This window comes from Erythrolamprus reginae, chromosome 5, assembly GCF_031021105.1.
Source record: "Erythrolamprus reginae isolate rEryReg1 chromosome 5, rEryReg1.hap1, whole genome shotgun sequence".
In the NCBI taxonomy this organism is placed as follows: Eukaryota; Metazoa; Chordata; class Lepidosauria; order Squamata; family Dipsadidae; genus Erythrolamprus; species Erythrolamprus reginae.
Genome location: NC_091954.1, coordinates 8,727,277 through 8,747,270, shown reverse-complemented (window position 1 = coordinate 8,747,270; position 19,994 = coordinate 8,727,277). Strand labels below are relative to the sequence as shown.

At 44.0% G+C, this 19,994-nt stretch overlaps 1 protein-coding gene across 1 annotated transcript in view; it reads right to left on the bottom strand.

Moving 5' to 3' along the window:
* Window positions 1-19,994, bottom strand: part of GLUD1 (glutamate dehydrogenase 1) — a 65,608-nt gene that overhangs the window by 26,470 nt on the left and 19,144 nt on the right. The window contains 4 exon segments of the mRNA XM_070752043.1: window positions 7,964-8,058; window positions 10,375-10,438; window positions 14,871-14,926; window positions 17,183-17,263. Of these exon segments, the coding sequence (XP_070608144.1) occupies window positions 7,964-8,058; window positions 10,375-10,438; window positions 14,871-14,926; window positions 17,183-17,263 (296 nt within the window).

The window sequence follows — 19,994 nt, the reverse complement described above, 5'->3', positions numbered from 1 at the left end:
AAACTTCAGATCGTGCAGAATGCAGCTGCGAGAGCAATCATGGGCTTTCCCAAATATGCCCATGTTACACCAACACTCCGCAGTCTGCATTGGTTGCCGATCAGTTTCCGGTCACAATTCAAAGTGTTGGTTATGACCTATAAAGCCCTTCATGGCACAGGGCCAGATTATCTCCGGGATCGCCTTCTGCTGCACGAATCCCAGCGACCAGTTAGGTCCCACAGAGTGGGCCTTCTCCGGGTCCCGTCAACTAAACCAGTGATTTTCAACCTTTTTTGAGCCGCGGCACATTTTTTAAATTTACAAAACCATGGGGCACATTGGGAGCGGCTAAAAAAAGTTTGGACAAAAAAATTCTCTCTCTCTCTATTCCTTCCTTTCGCTCTATTTCTCTCCCCCTCCTTCTTTCTCTCCCTTTTTTTCTCTCTCCATCCCTCTTTCTTTCTCTCTTCCTTCTTTCCTCTTTTTTGCTCTCTTTCTCTCTCCCTCCCTTTTTCTCTCCTTTTTCTCTCTCTCTCTCCATCCCTCTTTCTCTCTTCCTTCTTTCCTCTTTTTTGCTCTCTTTCTCTCTCCCTCCCTACCTCCTTCTATGTCTTTCTCCCACCTTCCCTCCCTCTCTCTCTCTCTTTCTTTCTTCTCTCTCTTGCTCTCTCTCTCTCTTTCTCTCTTGCTTTCTCTCTTTCTCTCTTGTTTTCTTTCTCTCTGTCTTGCTTGCTTGCTTTCTCTCTCTCTCTTTCTTTCTCTCTCTCTCGTTTTCTTTCTCTCTCTGAGTTTCACGGCACACCTGACCATGTCTCGCAGCACACTAGTTGAAAAACACTGAACTAAACAATGCCGCTTGGCGGGACTCAGGGGAAGAGCCTTCTCTGTGGCGGCCCCGGCCCTCTGGAACCAACTCCCCCCAGAAATTAGAATTGCCCCCACCCTCTTTGCCTTTCGTAAGCTACTTAAAATCCACTTCTGCCGTCAGGCATGGGGGAACTGAGATACTCTTTCCCCCTAGGCCTTTACAATTTTATGCATGGTATGTCTGTATGTATGTTTTGTTTTTATATTAATGGGTTTTTAATCGTTTTTAGTATTGGATTATTATTGTACACTGTCTTATTATTGCTGTTAGCCACCCCGAGTCTCCGGAGAGGGGCGGCATACAAATCCAATCAATCAATAAATAAAAAATAAATGAAACAACAAACTATAAGCTTCTAATCAGAATCCCAAAGGTGCTTTTTCAAAAGGCAAAGTGGACTTTCTTTGTTTTTATTTGAAGACATTTTGCTTCTCAGCCAAGAAGCTTCTTCAGCTTGACTGAAACATAGAAACATAGAAGACTGACGGCAGAAAAAGACCTCATGGTCCATCTAGTCTGCCCTTATACTATTTCCTGTATTTTATCTTACAATGGATATATGTTTATCCCAGGCATGTTTAAATTCAGTTACTGTGGATTTACCAACCACGTCTGCTGGAAGTTTGTTCCGAGGATCTACTACTCTTTCAGTAAAATATTTTCTCATGTTGCCTTTGATCTTTCCCCCAACTAACTTCAGATTGTGTCCCCTTGTTCTTGTGTTCACTTTCCTATTAGAAACACTTCCCTCCTGAACCTTATTTAACCCTTTAACATATTTAAATGTTTCAATCATGTCCCCCCCCTTTTCCTTCTGTCCTCCAGACTATACAGATTGAGTTCATGAAGTCTTTCCTGATACATTTTATGCTTAAGACCTTCCACCATTCTTGGACCCATTCAATTTTGTCAATATCTTTTTGTAGGTGAGGTCTCCAGAACTGAACACAGTATTCCAAATGTGGTCTCACCAGCACTCTATATAGCGGGATCATAATCTCCCTCTTCCTGCTTGTTATACCTCTAGCTATGCAGCCAAGCATCCTACTTGCTTTCCGTACTGCTTGACTGCACTGCTCACCCATTTTGAGACTGTCAGAAATCACTACCCCTAAATCCTTCTCTTCTGAAGTTTTTGCTAACACAGAACTGCCAATACAATACTCAGATTGAGGATTCCTTTTCCCCAAGTGCATTATTTTACATTTGGAAACATTAAACTGCAGTTTCCATTGCTTTGACCATTTATCTAGTAAAGCTAAATCATTTACCATATTACAGACGCCTCCAGGAATCAGAATTAAGAATTAAGTCAGAACTGAAGAAGCTTCTTCAATGAGAAGGGAAATGTCTTCAAGGAAAAACAAAGGAAGTCCACTTGGCTCCTTTGGGACAACCATGACCTGGATGATTGAGAACCTCTATTGAATTTCAATCAGAACATCCTACGAGACCGCCTTCTGCCGCATGAATCCCAGCGACCGGTTAGGTCCCACAGAGTTGGTCTCCTCCGAGTCCCCGCAACTAAACAATGTCGTTTGGCGGGAGCCAGAGGAAGAGCCTTCTCTGTGGCGGCTCCGACCCTCTGGAATCAGCTCCCTCCAGAGATTAGAAATGCCCCCACCCTCCTTGCCTTTCGTAAACTCCTTAAAACCCACCTCTGTTGTCAAGCGTGGGGGAACTGAAACATCTCCCCCTGCCTATGTAGTTTTCTGTGTATGATAGGACTGTATGTATGTTTTTTATATATTGGGGTTTCTTGTTTTTTAGACTTTTTAAATATATTATTGTTATTTTAGAGTTTACCTATTAGATTTGTCACTATATATTGTTTTTATCATTGCTGTGAGCCGCCCCAAGTCTACAGAGAGGGGCGGCATACAAATCTAATAAATAATAATAATAATATTAATAAACCAGGGCTCTCCAACCTTGGCAACTTTAAGACTTGTGGACTTCAACTCCCAGAATTCCTCAGGCAGTCTTAAAGTTGCCAAGGTTGGAGGCCCCTGCTATAAACCACTTTTTTTAAAAAAATCAACTGTTTATTCGTAGCGTTTAAGAATCACAAAAATCTTTGGAAAAGCAAAAATAGATCAGATCCCACACTTCAAATAAGCGAGCATTTTATCACACATAGGAAATCCCTGCCAAAAAATATATATTTAAAAAAACCACTGGCTTTTAAATTGACAAACTGCACGTTGTCACATGGGCAATAAATTAATTCCTTTAGGCAACGAGCTATGGATTATATTCACAATTATAATATAAAACGAGGAGTTTTCGGTGAATTGCATTACACACAAGAACAAGAATATGCCTATTTTTAGCAATCTGCTACACCCAGAGAAAAATGTAAGTGGGCCAAGGCAGGAAATACCCTCTCAATAAAACTAGCCCAAAAGGGAAAAGTTATGGTATTTAGAGCTGCAGGTTTTACTGACCAGAATACTAAAGAGCAAATTAGTTTGTCCTCTTCACAGTGTGCGTGCAGGAAAACAAATGTTTGCAGGCTTTCCACATGTATTCATGAAACTTTATAGTCTTGCAATCCGGAGCGATTTTATTTATTTTTTGCCAAAGTTTAAAGCATCTTCCCTTCAAGTAAAATGAGAGAAGTACACAGAGCTGCTCAAGAGGCTGTTTAGAAAACTGTTTCTATGGCCACCCTGAATAAGCAAAACGTTAACTCAGATGAACCGAAGTGGAATGATTCAATTGCTTGCTCATGCCTGAATAATTAAAAGAATTTTGAAAAGGACTTTTTTCTTGGTGGCCAAACTGCTCCCCCCACCCCACCCACCCCGGTCTCCCAATTTTCCCCTGCCTTCTATTTGAAGGCAATTAGCTACAAAACTGAATTCAAAAGAAAAACTTGCTGGCACCGTATTTAGAAACATAGAAGTCTGACGGCAGAAAAAGACCTCCTGGTCCATCTAGTCTGCCCTTATACTATTTTCTGTATTTTATCTTAGGATGGATATATGTTTATCCCAGGCATGTTTAAATTCAGTTACTGTGGATTTATCTACCACGTCTGCTGGAAGTTTGTTCCAAGGATCTACTACACTTTCAGTAAAATAATATTTTCTCACGTTGCTTTTGATCTTTCCCCCAACTAACTTCATATTGTGTCCCCTTGTTCTTGTGTTCACTTTCCTATTAAAAACACTTCCCTCCTGGACCTTATTTAACCCTTTAATATATTTAAATGTTTCGATCATGTCCCCCCTTTTCCTTCTGTCCTCCAGACTATACAGATTGAGTTCATTAAGTCTTTCCTGATATGTTTTATGCTTAAGACCTTCCACCATTCTTGTAGCCCGTCTTTGGACCCGTTCAATTTTGTCAATATCTTTTTGTAGGTGAGGTCTCCAGAACTGAACACAGTACAGTGAACCCTCGAGTTTCGCGTCCTCAAGTATCGCGAAAGGGCTATTTCGCGAGTTTTCAACCCGGAAGTAAACTCCACCATCTGCGCATGCGTGCCCTTCCACGCATGCGTAGATGGTGGAGTTTCCCCGCCGGGCAGAGGCTTCCCTGGGTCTTCCCCCTTCCCCCAGAGGCTTCCCTGGGACACCCCAGCTCTGCTCCCCAGCTGGGAAGCGGCCCCAGCAACAGCGTGGGCGGGCGGGCGGTGCCCCCGCGCTTGGGGAGATCCCAGCTCCGCTCCCCAGCTGGGAAGCAGATCTAGGGAGTCCCCACCGCGCGCGCGTTGCTGGGGAAAGCGCGCGCGCTTGGGGACATCCCAGCTCCGCTCCCCAGCTGGGAAGCGGATCTAGGGAGTCCCCACCGCGCGCGCGTTGCTGGGGAAAGCGCGCGCGCTTGGGGACATCCCAGCTCCGCTCCCCAGCTGGGAAGCGGCGCTAGGGAGTCCCCACCGCGCGCGCGTTGCTGGGGAAAGCGCGCGCGCTTGGGGACATCCCAGCTCCGCTCCCCAGCTGGGAAGCGGATCTAGGGAGTCCCCACCGCGCGCGCGTTGCTGGGGAAAGCGCGCGCGCTTGGGGACATCCCAGCTCCGCTCCCCAGCTGGGAAGCAGATCTAGGGAGTCCCCACCGCGCGCGCGTTGCTGGGGAAAGCGCGCGCGCTTGGGGACATCCCAGCTCCGCTCCCCAGCTGGGAAGCGGAGCTAGGGAGTCCCCAAGCGCGCGCGCACCCCAGGCGCGAGCAACGGGGTGGGCGGGCGAAGGGCGGGCGGCAGTGGAAGCAAAAACACCATCTGCGCACGCGCAGATGGTGTTTTTACTTCCGCACCGCTACTTCGCTAAAAATCGATCATCGCGTGGGGTCCTGGAACGGAACCCTCGCGATGATCGAGGGTTCACTGTATTCCAAATGTGGTCTCACCAGCATTCTATATAGCAGGATCATAATCTCCCTATTCCTGCTTGTTATACCTCTAGCTATGCAGCCAAGCATCCTACTTGCTTTCCCTACCGCCTGACTGCACTGTTCACCCATTTTGAGACTGTCAGAAATCACTACCCCTAAATCCTTTTCTTCTGAAGTATTTGCTAACACAGAACTGCCAATACAATACTCAGATTGAGGATTCCTTTTCCCCAAGTGCATTATTTTACATTTGGAAACATTAAACTGCAGTTTCCATTGCTTTGACCATTTATCTAGTAAAGCTAAATCATTTACCATATTACAGACGCCTCCAGGAATATCAACCCTATTGCACACTTTAGAGTCATCGGCAAATAGGCAAACCTTCCCTACCAAACCTTCCCCTATGTCACTCACAAACATATTAAAAAGAATAGGACCCAGAACAGACCCTTGTGGCACACCGCTTGTAACCTGACTCTGCTCAGAATACTCGCCGTTAACAATAACTCTCTGATGTCTACGCTTCAGCCAGCTGCAAATCCATTGAACTATCCAGGGATTAAGTCCAATCTTCACTAATTTATCACTAATAATTTCCAAAAAAATTATTGTCCCTAGTCGATGATTAACAGTTGTCAACATCATAAAGCTTAAATCATAATTCTTTCCCACTAGGCCTTACAATTTACGCATGGCATGTTTGTTATGTATGTTTGGTTTTATAAGGTTTTTTTTAGTTGTTTAGTACAGTAGTACCTCTAGATATGATCTGCTCCACACGCGAGTATTCCAAGTTACGAGCTGCGACGCGAGCGAAATTTCTGTTCGACACCCGAGCTCAAATTCGAGATACGAGCCGAGCTTCCACTAGGTGGCGCAAGAATCTCCTTGCTTCCAGTTATCTCGACACGAAAAACAAAGTCTAAAGGCATTCGTTCGAGATGCGAGTTGATCGACTTACGAGCTCGGGTCTGGAACAAATTAAACTCGTATGTCGAGGTACCACTGTATTGGATTGTTATATGCTGTTTTTTGTCACTGTTGTTAGCCGCCCCGAATCTGCGAAGAGGGGCGGCATACGAATCCAATAAATAAATAATAAAATAAATAAATAAAGCAGAGCTTTTGATTATTATTCAATATTGTTAATTTTGAGAATCGGGCATGATTCTGATTTCAGGGCTTATACAGCCTGGATGTTATTTATGTTGACAGGTTCACTGTTTTTATAATTCTATGCCACTTTGTTAACAGTTAAAAGCGCGTATCTTGATGATGAGAAGGCTAAAAGGACAGGAAGTATCAGAGTACAGTATTACAAAGTATGGGACAAAGTTTATGACTGGTTAGAAAAAAAGAATAAAGAGCCGGGGTGGCGCAGCAGGTAGAGTGCTGTACTGCAGGCCACTGAAGCTGACTGTAGATATGCAGGTCAGCGGTTCAAATCTCGTCACTGGATCAAGGTTGACTCAGCCTTCCATCCTTCCGAGGTGGGTAAAATGAGGACCCAAATTGTGGGGGCAATAGGCTGGCTCTGTTCAAAAGTGCTATTGCTAACATGTTGTAAACCGCCCTGAGTCTAAGGAGAAGGGCGGCATAAAAATCAAATTAAATAAATAAATAAATAAATAAATAATGCAGCTGCGAGAGCAATCATGGGCTTTCCTAAATATGCCCATGTCACACCAACACTCCGCAGTCTGCATTGGTTGCCGATCAGTTTCCGGTCACAATTCAAAGTGTTGGTTATGACCTATAAAGCCCTTCATGGCACCGGGCCAGGTTATCTCCGGGACCGCCTTCTGCCGCACGAATCCCAGCGACCAATTAGGTCCCACAGAGTTGGCCTTCTCCGGGTCCCGTCAACTAAACAATGTCGTTTGGCGGGACCCAGGGGAAGAGCCTTCTCTGTGGCAGCCCCGGCCCTCTGGAGCCAACTCCCCCCAGATATCAGAATAGCTCCCACCCTTCTTGCCTTTGGCAAGCTTCTTAAAACCCACCTCTGTCGTCAGGCATGGGGGAATTAAGATATTGTTTCCCCCTAGGCTTCCACAATTTATGTATGGTACGTTTGTATGTATGATTGGTTTTAAAATAAGGGTTTCTTTAGTATTGCATTGTCGCATGTTGTTTTTACCACTGTTGTTAGCCGCCCCGAGTCTACGGAGAGGGGCGGCATACAAATCCAATAAACTGAAAAAAAAAAAATAACATACAGAACCTAACAAAGTAACGTGATTGATAAGCAAATAATATAGATACGTAAACAGTGAATAATATCTGAGTTTTCAGTAGAAAGAATTGTAGAAAATATTGGTGAGATACATGGTAGAAGTTTATGAAAGGTTGTAAACATTCAAGAATTTGCAAATATTGGTGAGACATATTATAGAAGTTTAAGAAAGACTGTAAATTATTCAAACATTTGGAAGTATTATCAACTCCGGAAAACAACTTCTGATAATAGAGGGGCTGTAAAGAACCCATATATATATTTTGTTACCTAGTTTGGGGCAATGGAACATCTGCATGAGAACAACCCAGTTCAGAAAGCACCAACGACCCCTCATGTGTAAAGCAAGTAGCGTTTCGGAGATGTGTATTTGGGGAAAGATGCTCATTGGACAGTGATGCTTGCAGATATACAGACCTTCTGTTGGTCCTATGTTCAAAGAACTGTAAATCTGTTCTAGGTCTATGTCAGGTTGTACGCAACTTGAAGAACAGGTCGTAAGGCCACTGTGCCATAAGTGAAGCTTTTGTTCAGAACTTACATAGTGTCCTATGGTATTAGCATAGGTGTCTGCAATCCATGACATCTCCCGTTCACCGGTGCTCATGTCAGGAGCCGGAACATCCACACCGGGCCCTGTTCGGCACAACCAGGAACAAAGAAGGGACACCATTAAAAACCGACCAGGTCCACGCGTGGGAACCGTAAGAATCCGCTGTGATATTGCTTACAGTTATGTTAAGGTTACACTGCCAAGCTGTTAGAAGTAATGTTGTCTTTATTCATGGGTCCAATGATTCATGGTCTAAATCAGCGATTCTCAACCTGTGGGTCGCGACCCCTTGGGGGTCGAATTACCCTTTCACAGGGATCGCCTAAGACCATAGAAAAATACAAATTTCAAAATTACAACAATGTCGTCTGGCGGGACCCAGGGGAAGAGCCTTCTCTGTGGAGGCCCCAACCCTCTGGAACCATCTCCCCCTGGAGATTAGAATTGCCCCCACCCTCCTTGTCTTTTGCAAACTTCTTAAAACCCACCTCTGCCACCAGGCATGGGGGAACTGAGACATCTCCCCTGGGCCTATACAGTTTATGCATCGTATGTTGTGTGTATGTTTTCTTTTAATAAGGGTTTTTTAGTGACTTTTAATCATTAGATTTGTTATATACTGTGTTATTACTGTTGTGAGCCGCCCCGAGTCTACGGAGAGGGGCGGCATACAAATCTAATAAATTGAATTGAATTGGAAATAACAACATACTGACTTGTATCCCAAGCTACCAAAGGATGTTTATAAATTGAACATTTTTTTTTCTTTCTGTTCGCTCTGCTCTATCGTATTTTGTTGAGGAATGGCCCCTGCCTTCCAGAAGGGGTTCAGGGCCCACAGATACTTGCAGGCAGAAAGAAGGGAAGCCAATTTTATTCCCATGATTTGAATGGTGGAGAGATTATTAAAGAATGAAAGGCATGTTTACAGCAAAAGGTGAACAGGAGAAAACAGGCGTTTCTCCAATCGGCTATGAAGTGAGCAAACAAGACAAGTTGGTCTTTTGATTTGACAGCTGAGCTGATCTCTTTAAAATGATTTTTCAAGGTACTCTGGATGTGGAGGGTTGAAGAAATGAGGTGTAGAAATTCATCCACCTGGAAGACTTCTGTTCTCAGGTGAATTGAATTTTGCACATCCTGGGCTTTGCTGTAGCTGATTAATTAAAACAAGGGAACAGGAGCACGGTTGTTTTCACAATATGCACCACCACGTTCGAGTTTCCAATGCTACTTTTTTTTTGAGGGGGGGGGGCACAGTTGTGCTACCCAGTACTGCTGAATGATACTCTTGGCCAAAGCAATACTTGGTGCACCAGTTGCAGCCCTATCTGGACCGGGAGTCACTGCTCACAGTCGCTCATGCCCTCATCACCTGGAGGCTCGACTACTGTAATGCTCTCTACATGGGGCTACCTTTGAAAAGTGTTCGGAAACTCCAGATCGTGCAGAATGCAGCTGCAAGAGCAATCATGGGCTTTCCTAGGTATGCCCATGTCACACCAACACTCCGCAGTCTGCATTGGTTGCCGATCAGTTTCCGGTCACAATTCAAAGTGTTGGTTATGACCTATAAAGCCCTTCATGGCACTGGACCAGGATATCTGCGAGACCGCCTTCTGTCGCATGAATCCCAGCGGCTGGTTAGGTCCCACAGAGTTGGTCTCCTCCGGGTCCCGTCGACTAAACAATGTCGTCTGGCGGGACCCAGGGGAAGAGCCTTCTCTGTGGCAGCTCCAACCCTCTGGAATCAACTCCCCCCCAGAGATTAGGACTGCCCCCACCCTCCTCGCCTTTCGTAAACTACTTAAAACCCACCTCTTGTTGTCAGGCTTGGGGGAACTGAGACATCCCCCCCTTGCCCATGTTGTTTTGGTGTATGATTGATTGTGTGCTTGTTTTTTAATATTCTGGGGTTGTTTTTTAATGATTTTTTTAGCTTAAATTGTAATTGGATTGGTGGGTATTGGATTTGTTATTATGTATTGTTTTTACCTTGTTGTGAGCCGCCCCGAGTTTGCGGAGAGGGGCGGCATATAAATCCAATAAATCTAATCTAATCTAATGATATGACTGTGTGTATGCATGATATGACTGTGTGTATATATTTTATCTATTGGGTTTTGGGGTTTTTTTCTTTTTAGACTTTGTAATGTAAAACTGTTATTTTAGATTTTAATTATTAGATTTGTTACCATGTATTGTTTTTATCACTGTTGTGAGCCGCCCCGAGTCTACGGAGAGGGGCGGCATACAAATCTAAATAATAATAATAATAATAATAATAATAATAATAATAATAATAATAATAATAATGAAAATAATGATGATGATGATGATGATGATGATGATAATAATAATAATAATAATAATAATACATATATCCCAGTATTACATACCAATGAAGCCTTTCTTTGCCAGTTCTATGGTAAACCGCCTTGTGATTTTTTCCAATTCATTATCCTACAATAACAAAGGAGACAAGTGAATATTTAGGTGGTGAGAAAAGCAACGCCCAAAGTCAACATTCTGGATTTTAGCAAAAGTTTAGCCGATAGCTCCTAGGCCATCTACTAGTCTAGGCAGTGTAATAACAGGCGAGGTTCCAGCCCAACCCATTGGTTTGGATTCTATGCAAACCTTGGAAAGTCACTGCTGCTATTATCCTCTGAATTAAAGAAGGCCAGTATCAATTTGTGAAGTTCGTTTCTATAAAATGCTGGCAAGAGAGGTGGGAGCTATTTCACAACTGGACAGCTATGAGGTCAGGAAAAATACTCTTTGTCTCTCGGAGGCACTATAGACTGCAGGAAAATGGTATAAAGCCCTTCATGGCACCGGACCAGATTATCTCAAGGACCGCCTTCTGCCGCACGAATCCCAGCGACCAGTTAGGTCCCACAGAGTGGGTCTTCTCCGGGTCCCGTCAACTAAACAATGCCGCTTGGCGGGACCCGGGGGAAGAGCCTTCTCTGTGGCGGCCCCGGCCCTCTGGAACCAACTCCCCCCAGAGATTAGAATTGCCCCCACCTTCCTTGCCTTTTGTAAGCTACTTAAAACCCACCTCTGCCGCCAAGCATGGGGGAATTGAGACACCCTTTCCCCCTAGGCCTTTACAATTTTATGCATGGTATGTCTGTATGTATGTTTGGTTTTTTATTATAATGGGTTATTAATTGTTTTTAGTATTGGATTATTGTTATACGCTGTCTTATTATTGCTGTTAGCCGCCCTGAGTCTCCGGAGAGGGGCGGCATACAAATCCAATAAATAAATAAATAAATTTATTATGGTGTAAAATTCCCACCGTGTTCAAATAAATAAATGAAGTTTTTACTCAGGTTTTTGTTTAATCTGGTGCTACAGAGCACCTGCAGATGTTAATAGGAGCTGTGGCGTCACAGTGGTTTTAATGCAGTAGTGCAGGCTAACTCTGCCCACTCCCAGGAGTTCAATTCCTACTGGCTCAAGGTTGAGTTAAGCTTCCACCCGTTCTAAGGTCGGTAAAATGAGGACCCCAGTTTGTTGTGGGCAATGTGCTGACTCTTTAAGCCATTAAGTGAAGACTGTAAAATAATGTGACACAATCTAAGAGCTACTGTTGTGAGCCGCCCCGAGTCTGCGGAGAGGGGCGGCATACAAATCTAATAAATAATAATAATAATAATAATAATAATAATAATATTGGTCACTGCGTTCAAATTTAGCATTTTAATGCTCTTTAAGATTTAAAATTTAGCATTTTAATGCTCTTTAAGATTTAAAATTTAGCATTTTAATGCTCTTTAAAGATTAATAACCTTTCTTTACATCTTTATGGTCTCATTGTTAACTTTAACAATGACTTTTAATGAGTCACTGCCACTTTAGGATTGCTAGAAACACACCATAAATAAAACTAAGGATTGCAATGTTCTATTGCAATGATTCTCAACCACTTTTTATCTTGAAACTTTGCGATTGGAATAAACCAATGCTGTATTTTTTGGATTATAAGACACACCAGAGTAAAAGACGCACCTTAGTTTTTGGGGAACAAAATAGGGGGGGGGGAAATCTGCCTAGCAACCTTAGTCTGGTCAGCTTCAGCACATTATTTTATCCCCTGGTTAGGGCTGGGGGGAAAAAAACCAATTCTTTGGAGGGAATAGCAATGACAACAAGCCTGTAAAAACTTATGGCTGGAAAAACAACTTTGTAGGGAGTACTGCAAGCTGGTAAGAACAGGGAAGATCGCTAGCGCCTTGTTAGGGTTTGGGAAAAAAGCTTAGAAAAGGCTACATTCAGAGTAACCAATTTTCAGCCTCTTTTGGGGGAGAGGTGCATCTTATATTCCGAAAAATACGGTTATTTTTCTTATCCTAAGGCAGTGATGGGCGAACTGAACCCAAATGGGGAATCCCTCCCACGAAGAGATTCCGGGGGCGGAGCTTTGACGTCACCGGCAGGTTGCTAAGGACGCCAAAGTGATCACTTCCTGGATTCCATGGAAAAATAAAAACATGTTTATTTCTACGTGAAAGGACCGCCCTTTGCTTGCAGCGCCGCCCTTTTTCGTAAATATAACAATGTTCATTTTTACGTGAAGACCTCCCTTTGAAGGAGCTGGGGAATCCCTCCCACGAAGAGATTCCGGGGGCAGAGCTTTGACGTCACCGGCAGGTTGCTAAGGACGCCAAGGTGATCACTTCCTGGATTCCATGGAATCCAGGAAGTGATCACCTTGGCGTCCTTAGCAACCTGCCGGTGACGTAAATGCCCCGAACACGACTCCGAACTTTGAAAAAATTTCGGGTTCCTGTTCGGCATACTGAACACCGCAAAATTTGGTACGGACCCGAATTGTGCAGGTTAGGTTCGCCCATCACTAGTGATGGCACGTGGAACCATATCTGCCGACATGTGAGCTGTTGCCTTAGCTCAGCTCCAGTGTGCATGTATATGCTGGCCAGATGATTTTTCGGTTTCTGCAGGGGCTCTGGGAGGGCATTTCCACCCTCCCCAGGCTCCAGGGAAGCCTTTGGAATCTTGGGAGGGTGAAAAACGGGCCTAGGAGACCTACCGTAAGGTGGGAAACGGGCCATTTCTGTCCTCCAGAGCAGGGGGTCTCCAACCTTGGGCACTTTAAGACTTGTGGACTTCAACTCCCAGAATTCCTCAGCCAGCAAAGCTCATAATTAAGTTCACATTGGCCAAAGCATGCAACATCTGACCAGTATTGCGGTTATTATTGAGCCGCTCCGAGTCTCCGGAGAGGGGCGGCATACAAATCGAATAAATGACATTGCATTGTTCCTTGCTTACAGGGAGTTCTCGACTTACAACAGTTCGTTTAGTGACTGTTCAAAGTTGCAACGGCACTGGAAAAAGTCACATGCCCATGTCTCGCACTTATAACCACGGCGGCCTCCCCTAGATCAAAATTCTGATTTTTGTCAAGTGACTCAGAATGGTTGCAGTGTCCCGGGACTCATCTGATCATATTTTGCCACTTTCTGACAAACTGAATCGATAGGGATTAACAACTGTGGCAAGAAAGGCGAAACGGGCCAATACTCACTAATGTCTCACTTTGCAACATAAATTTTGGGCTCAATTAAAGGTTGTAAGTCAAGGGCTTACAAATTTAAAGGTTGTAAGTCAAGGGCTTACAAATTTGGCTTCTAATGAAATCATTCCTTTTATTTCAGGGGGGGGGAAAGATGATTGTCTCAATTCTCCAAAATAATTGCAGGTGGCATTCATAAGCTTATCTGGAAAAACTTTTCCTGTGATTATTGCTTATCTGAAAGGTGTAACAGGTATGAATGTATACAATTAATCATTCCAGATCAAGAAAACAACACTGCTCAAAAAAAGGGGGGAACGCTTAAAACAACACAATATAAATCCAAGTAAATCAAACTTCTGTGAAATCAAACTGTCCACTTGGGAAGCAACACTGATTGACAATTAATTTCACCTGCTATTGTGCACATTCAACTTTGTACAGAAGAAAGTATTCAATGAGAATATTTCATTCATTCAGATCTAGGATGTTATTTGAGCGTTCCCTTTATTTTTTTGAGCAGTATACAGTGGGACCTCTACTTACGAACTTAATTCGTTCCATGAACAGGTTCTTAAGTGCAAAAGTTTGTTAGAAGAAGCAATTTTTCCCATAGGAATTAATGTAAAAGCAAATAATGTGTGTGATTGGGGAAATCACAGGTAGGGTGGAGGCCCTGTTTCCTTCCAGGAGATTCCTAGAGAGGCCCCACAGAGGCTTCTCCCCACCTTTTCAGGCCGTTTCCTCCCAGGAAATTCCTAGAGAGGCCCCACAGAGGTTTCTCCCCACCTTTTCAGGCCGTTTCCTCCCAGGAGATTCCTAGAGAGGCCCCACAGAGGCTTCTCCCCACCTTTTCAGGCCGTTTCCTCCCAGGAAATTCCTAGAGAGGCCCCACAGAGGTTTCTCCCCACCTTTTCAGGCCGTTTCCTCCCAGGAGATTCCTAGAGAGGCCCCACAGAGGTTTCTCCCCACCTTTTCAGGCCGTTTCCTCCCAGGAGATTCCTAGAGAGGCCCCACAGAGGCTTCTCCCCGCCTTTTCCAGCCCTGTTTCCTCCCAGGAGATTCCTAGAGAGGCCCCACAGAGGCTTCTCCCTGCCTTTTCTGGTTACAGTTTCAGAGGTTCGGGTTTGTAAGTAGAAAATGGTTCTTGAGAAGAGGCAAAAAAACCCCTTGAACACCCGATTCTTATCTAGAAAAGTCCATAAGTAGAGGAGTTCATAGGTAGAGGTACCACTGTATATAGAATTCTATTTAGTTTTAACTGCTCTATGTTAGGAAAACAGCTCCTCAGACAACTAAGCCTAAACATGCCGATTAAAAGCATATTTTTCTGGAATTTGAACTTACTGTATATAGCCTAGGATTGATCTTAACACCAGCCTTTGCACCCCCAAATGGCACATCTGAAAACAAATGTTCACGCTTAAGTTAAAATAAAAAAAAACAAAAGGACAAGAATGTAAAAGATGGCAAAGATTTATATTATCGCTAGCTCTGATGCCTGTCTGGCCTTTCTTTACCACTTTGGAAACCAGTCAAAAATATCAACAGAAAATGAAATGAAAATAGACAATGATTTAATTTAAAATAATTCCCCATGCTCTTCAACGTAACGGAAAGATGAGATTCAGAATTGGGGTGGGTTTTTTTTACAAGAATTATTTACATATGAAAAATACAGGATACTTCCTTTATATAGTATAACATTTAATTAGGCATGCAAACCGCTACAAAGGTTTATTTGTAACACTTGACACTAGTTGAAGAACCATTTGGATTCGGGTCTTTTTAAGACCAGTGGCACTGAACTATTCAGAGATAGGCTCAACATTTTTTTGTTTCACTAATTTTGATCATCTAAGACAGACAGGAGTTTAAAAAGCTTGCATTACATCGAGTTTAATCCATTCTTCCTCTGTTTCATAAACTGAAAAGCACGCTGAGGTTGGATTAAGGTTAGAAATGTGACATCTGAAATGCCCTAAAATTGGCAAAACAGACATCGCTACTCTCAGGGACATCCCTTCATTTTCAGGCACCCCAAGAAAACAGAAATGAAAATTTTAAAATTCCCAGGAAAGAATAGGCCAGAGACCTTCAAACTTGGCAACTTTAAGACTTGACATTTAAAGCCCTGCACGGCATTGGACCAGAGTACCTCCGGAACCGCCTGCTACCGCACGAATCCCAGCGACCGATAAGAGTTGGCCTTCTCCGGGTCCCGTCGACCAAACAATGTCGTTTGGCGGGCCCCAGGGGAAGAGCCTTCTCTGTGGCAGCCCCGGCCCTCTGGAATTAACTCCCCCCGGAGATTAGAACTGCCCCCACCCTCCTTGTCTTTCGTAAATTACTCAAGACCCATCTATACCGCCAGGCATGGGGGAGTTGAGACACCTTTCCCCCAGGCGTTTTTATATTTATGTTTGGGTATGTATATGTTGTTTGCTTTTTTAAATAGGATAGGGTTTTATGTGCTTCTTAATATTAGATTTGTTTTCGCTGGAATATTGTTTTTATTATTTGTTGTGAGCCGCCCCGAGTGTTCGGAGAGGGGCGGCATACAAATCTAATAAATTGAAATTGAATTGAATTTGTGGACTTCAACTACCAGAATTCTCCAACCAGAGATATGGAGAATTCTGGGCAGTGTTCCCTCTAATTTTTTTTTTTTGGGGTGGTGGTGGTGGAAAAGTATAGTGTCTGAGCGGCAGTCCCTTTGGGACTGGGCGGCACAGAAATAATAAACAAACAAACAAACAAATAAAAACCCCACCCTGTTGTGCCTCAGAGAATTTCAAAATAAAATACTGTACTGTGTGTCTATAACAGTGAGCTCATAATAGGGCAACTCTATCAATATCAAAATGCCACTTAAATAGTTGAGCTAGTTTCAAACTAGATTTTGATTTTCTTTCTCTCTTCCTTACTCCCATTCTTTTTAGAAACATAGAAGTCTGACGGCAGAAAAAGACCTCATGGTCCATCTAGTCTGCCCTTATACTATTTTCTGTATTTTATCTTAGGATTGATATATGTTTATCCCAGGCATGTTTAAATTCAGTTACTGTGGATTTATCTACCACGTCTGCTGGAAGTTTGTTCCAAGGATCTACTACTCTTTCAGTCAAATATTTTCTCATGTTGCTTTTGATCTTTCCCCCAACTAACTTCAGATTGTGTCCCCTTGTTCTTGTGTTCACTTTCCTATTAAAAACACTTCCCCCTTTTTCTTTCTCTTTTCCTTCCTCTCTTTTTTCTATCTGTTTCTCTCTCTTCCTCTCTCTCTCCTCCCCTCTCACTCTTCCCCTCTCGGCTTCTGGGCAGGTTTGGAAAACTCTGGAGTTGATGATGATTTTTAAGTGAGCGATTGCTCACTGCTCAGCTTAGAGGGAACTAGGATTCTGGGAGTTAAAAGTTGCCAAGTTTGGTGAGCCCTGGCATAGACAATTATTTTACAAGCTCAGCCCACCCACCCAATCTGTGGAGAGGGGTCATTACTCCAAATACTTTCTCTAGAAGCCCACCAGAGAAAAGAAGATCTTTCTCACCCTTCAAACCCCCTAGCTCTTATATGGGAATAATCCCACCCAGCTCATAAACATCTGACAAAATGAAGGGCCCTGGGGGATTTAGAGCGACATTCATTTAGAATTACTTACCAACTACTGCACATTTATATGTCATAAGAGAAGCCAAAGCTTTTACTTCATCAACGCTCACTTCTGTGCTGTAACGAATACCTGTTTAAAAGAAACATGAATGTTAGCAACTGATGCATTGCGTTGCCTGCGATAATAATCAGCCACTGAGACATTAACCCCTGAGAAACTGTGTCCCCTTTGGCTAAAATGTAAAATATCCTAATACAGATGTAGGATTTCAGATCAGAACATCAGGTCGTGCAGAATGCAGCCGCGAGAGCTACCATGGGCCTCCCTAGGTACACCCATGTTTCATCAACACTCCACGGCTTGCATTGGCTGCTGATCAGTTTCTGGTCACAATTCAAAGTGTTGGTAATAACCTATAAAGCCTTACATGGCATTGGACCAGAATATCTCCGGGACCGCCTTCTGCCGCACGAATTCCAGCAGCCCATTAGGTCCCAGAGTTGGCCTTCTGCGGGTCCCCTCAACTAAACAATGTCGTCTGGCGGGACCTAGGGGAAGAGCCTTCTCTGTGGCGGCCCCGACCCTCTGGAACCAACTCCCCCTGGAGATTAGAATTGCTCCCACCCTCCTTGTCTTTCGCAAACTTCTTAAAACCCACCTCTGCCACCAGGCATGGAGGAACTGAGACATCTCCCCTGGGCCTATACAGTTTATGCATGGTATGTTGTGTGTATGTTTTCTTTTAATAAGGGTTTTTTAGTGACTTTTAATCATTAGATTTGTTATATACTGTGCTATTACTGTTGTGAGCTGCCCCGAGTCTACGGAGTGGGGCGGTATACAAATGTAATAAATTGAATTGAATTGGAAATAACAACATACTGACCTAGGGGAAGAGCCTTCTCTGTGGTGGCCCTGGCCCTCTGGGATCAACTCCCCCCCAGGAGATTCAAATTGCCCCCACCCTCCCCGTGTTCCGCAAGATGTTAAACACTCACCTATGCCGCCAGGCATGGGGGGACTAACTCCCCCCTCTCTTCTGACTATAGCAACTTGAGAATGGTATGACTGTGTCACATTGATTGTTTTTAATATTAAGGGGTTTTAATTCTACTTTTATTAATTGGAGTTGTATTATTGTTTAATGTATTTATTGTTGTTGTGAGCCGCCCCGAGTCTTCGGAGAGGGGTGGTGGTGGCATACAAATCTAATAAATTAAATTAAATTAAATTCTTTTGTGTACGACAACTATTTACTGTCTCTATTCTCTGAGTATTTACTTTTATGAAAAAGAGATGAATTACTTTTTTAATGCCTACAGCAAACAACTTCATTTTGCAACGTCTGCTGTACCGGGAAGCTATCGCTTCCTCATTTCCAAGCTGTCTGGAAACACGTTAATCTGAGGCAGCCTGTTTCCTGTTCTCTTATTTAGTGTTATTTAACCCTCCACAGCTAAGCAAGGGGCAACTTCACAGTCGCTCTCATTGCGCTGGTCTTTTTAATAATTGAAATTTACCAAGTGGGAGCCACAAAGCGTTTAAAGATAGCAAATCAACCCCCTTAAAAGCAATGGCAGGTCACTGAACTCTTGCCCACATAGTAAAAGTCTTCCATTAACTACAAAGAAAGACAAAATGAATGTTCTTCGTTTGATAGGAACCAAGGATTATAAACTTTACGGCTGTTAGGAAATTGTTCTTGAATGTAATGGAGACTTTGATTAGGCACAAGGGAGGAAAAAAGACACTGTTAAGAGAATATATTATCAAAATGTTATCTGGGAATAAAAAGGAACAACTTCGAAAACAAAGTACAGTGATACCTCGCCCACGCAAAGGGGAAACCCGGATCTTCGGCTCCTCGCTGCTGCGGCGCTGCCGAGCAGATCAGCTGCTGGGCGGCCGAAGAAACCTTCCCTGGGTCTTCCCCGCCGCCCACGCAAAGGGGAAACCCGGATCTTCGGCTCCTCGCTGCTGCGGCGCTGCCGAGCAGATCAGCTGCTGGGCGGCCGAAGAAACCTTCCCTGGGTCTTCCCCGCCGCCCACGCAAAGGGGAAACCCCGATCTTGGGCTCCTCGCTGCTGCGGCGCTGCCGAGCAGATCAGCTGCTGGGCGGCCGAAGAAACCTTCCCTGGGTCTTCCCCGCCGCCCACGCAAAGGGAAAACCCCGATCTTGGGCTCCTCGCTGCTGCCCGCCCGCCGCTCGCCCGCCCGCCGCTCGAGAGCAAGAGGGGGAGAGATAGAGAGAGAGAAGGAAAGAAAGAGATGAGAGAGGGAGGAAGAGAGTGTGAGAGAGGAAGAAGCAAGATAGAGAAAGAGAGAGAGAAAGAAAGATGAGAAAGGAAGAGAGTGACGTCATCGGGTGGGAAAAATTGCGATATAGCGTTTCGCGAAGATCGAGATCGCGAAAATCGAGGGATCGCTGTATTCCAAATGGGGTCTCACCAGCGCTCTATATAGCGGGATCACAATCTCCCTCTTCCTGCTTGTGATACCTCTAGCTATGCAGCCAAGCATCCTACTTGCTTTCCCTACCGCCTGACTGCACTGCTCACCCATTTTGAGACTGTCAGAAATCACTACCCCTAAATCCTTCTCTTCTGAAGTATTTGCTAACACAGAACTGCCAATACAATACTTCCAGGGTCCCTTCCAATTCTGTTATTCTTTTGTGTTCTTTTTGTGCTTTTTATTTCAGGAGATGGAAGAAAAGTGTCGTTAGAGAAACTGCACCAAAGCTAGCAGTATTCTGCCCAACCAGGGCTAAGCTTCCCTTTGTCTAACTGCTCATACGATTTCGCTTTTCTGTTATAAGAGCCTCCTACCACAAAATGACTCACAGCAGTGGTTAAACTTT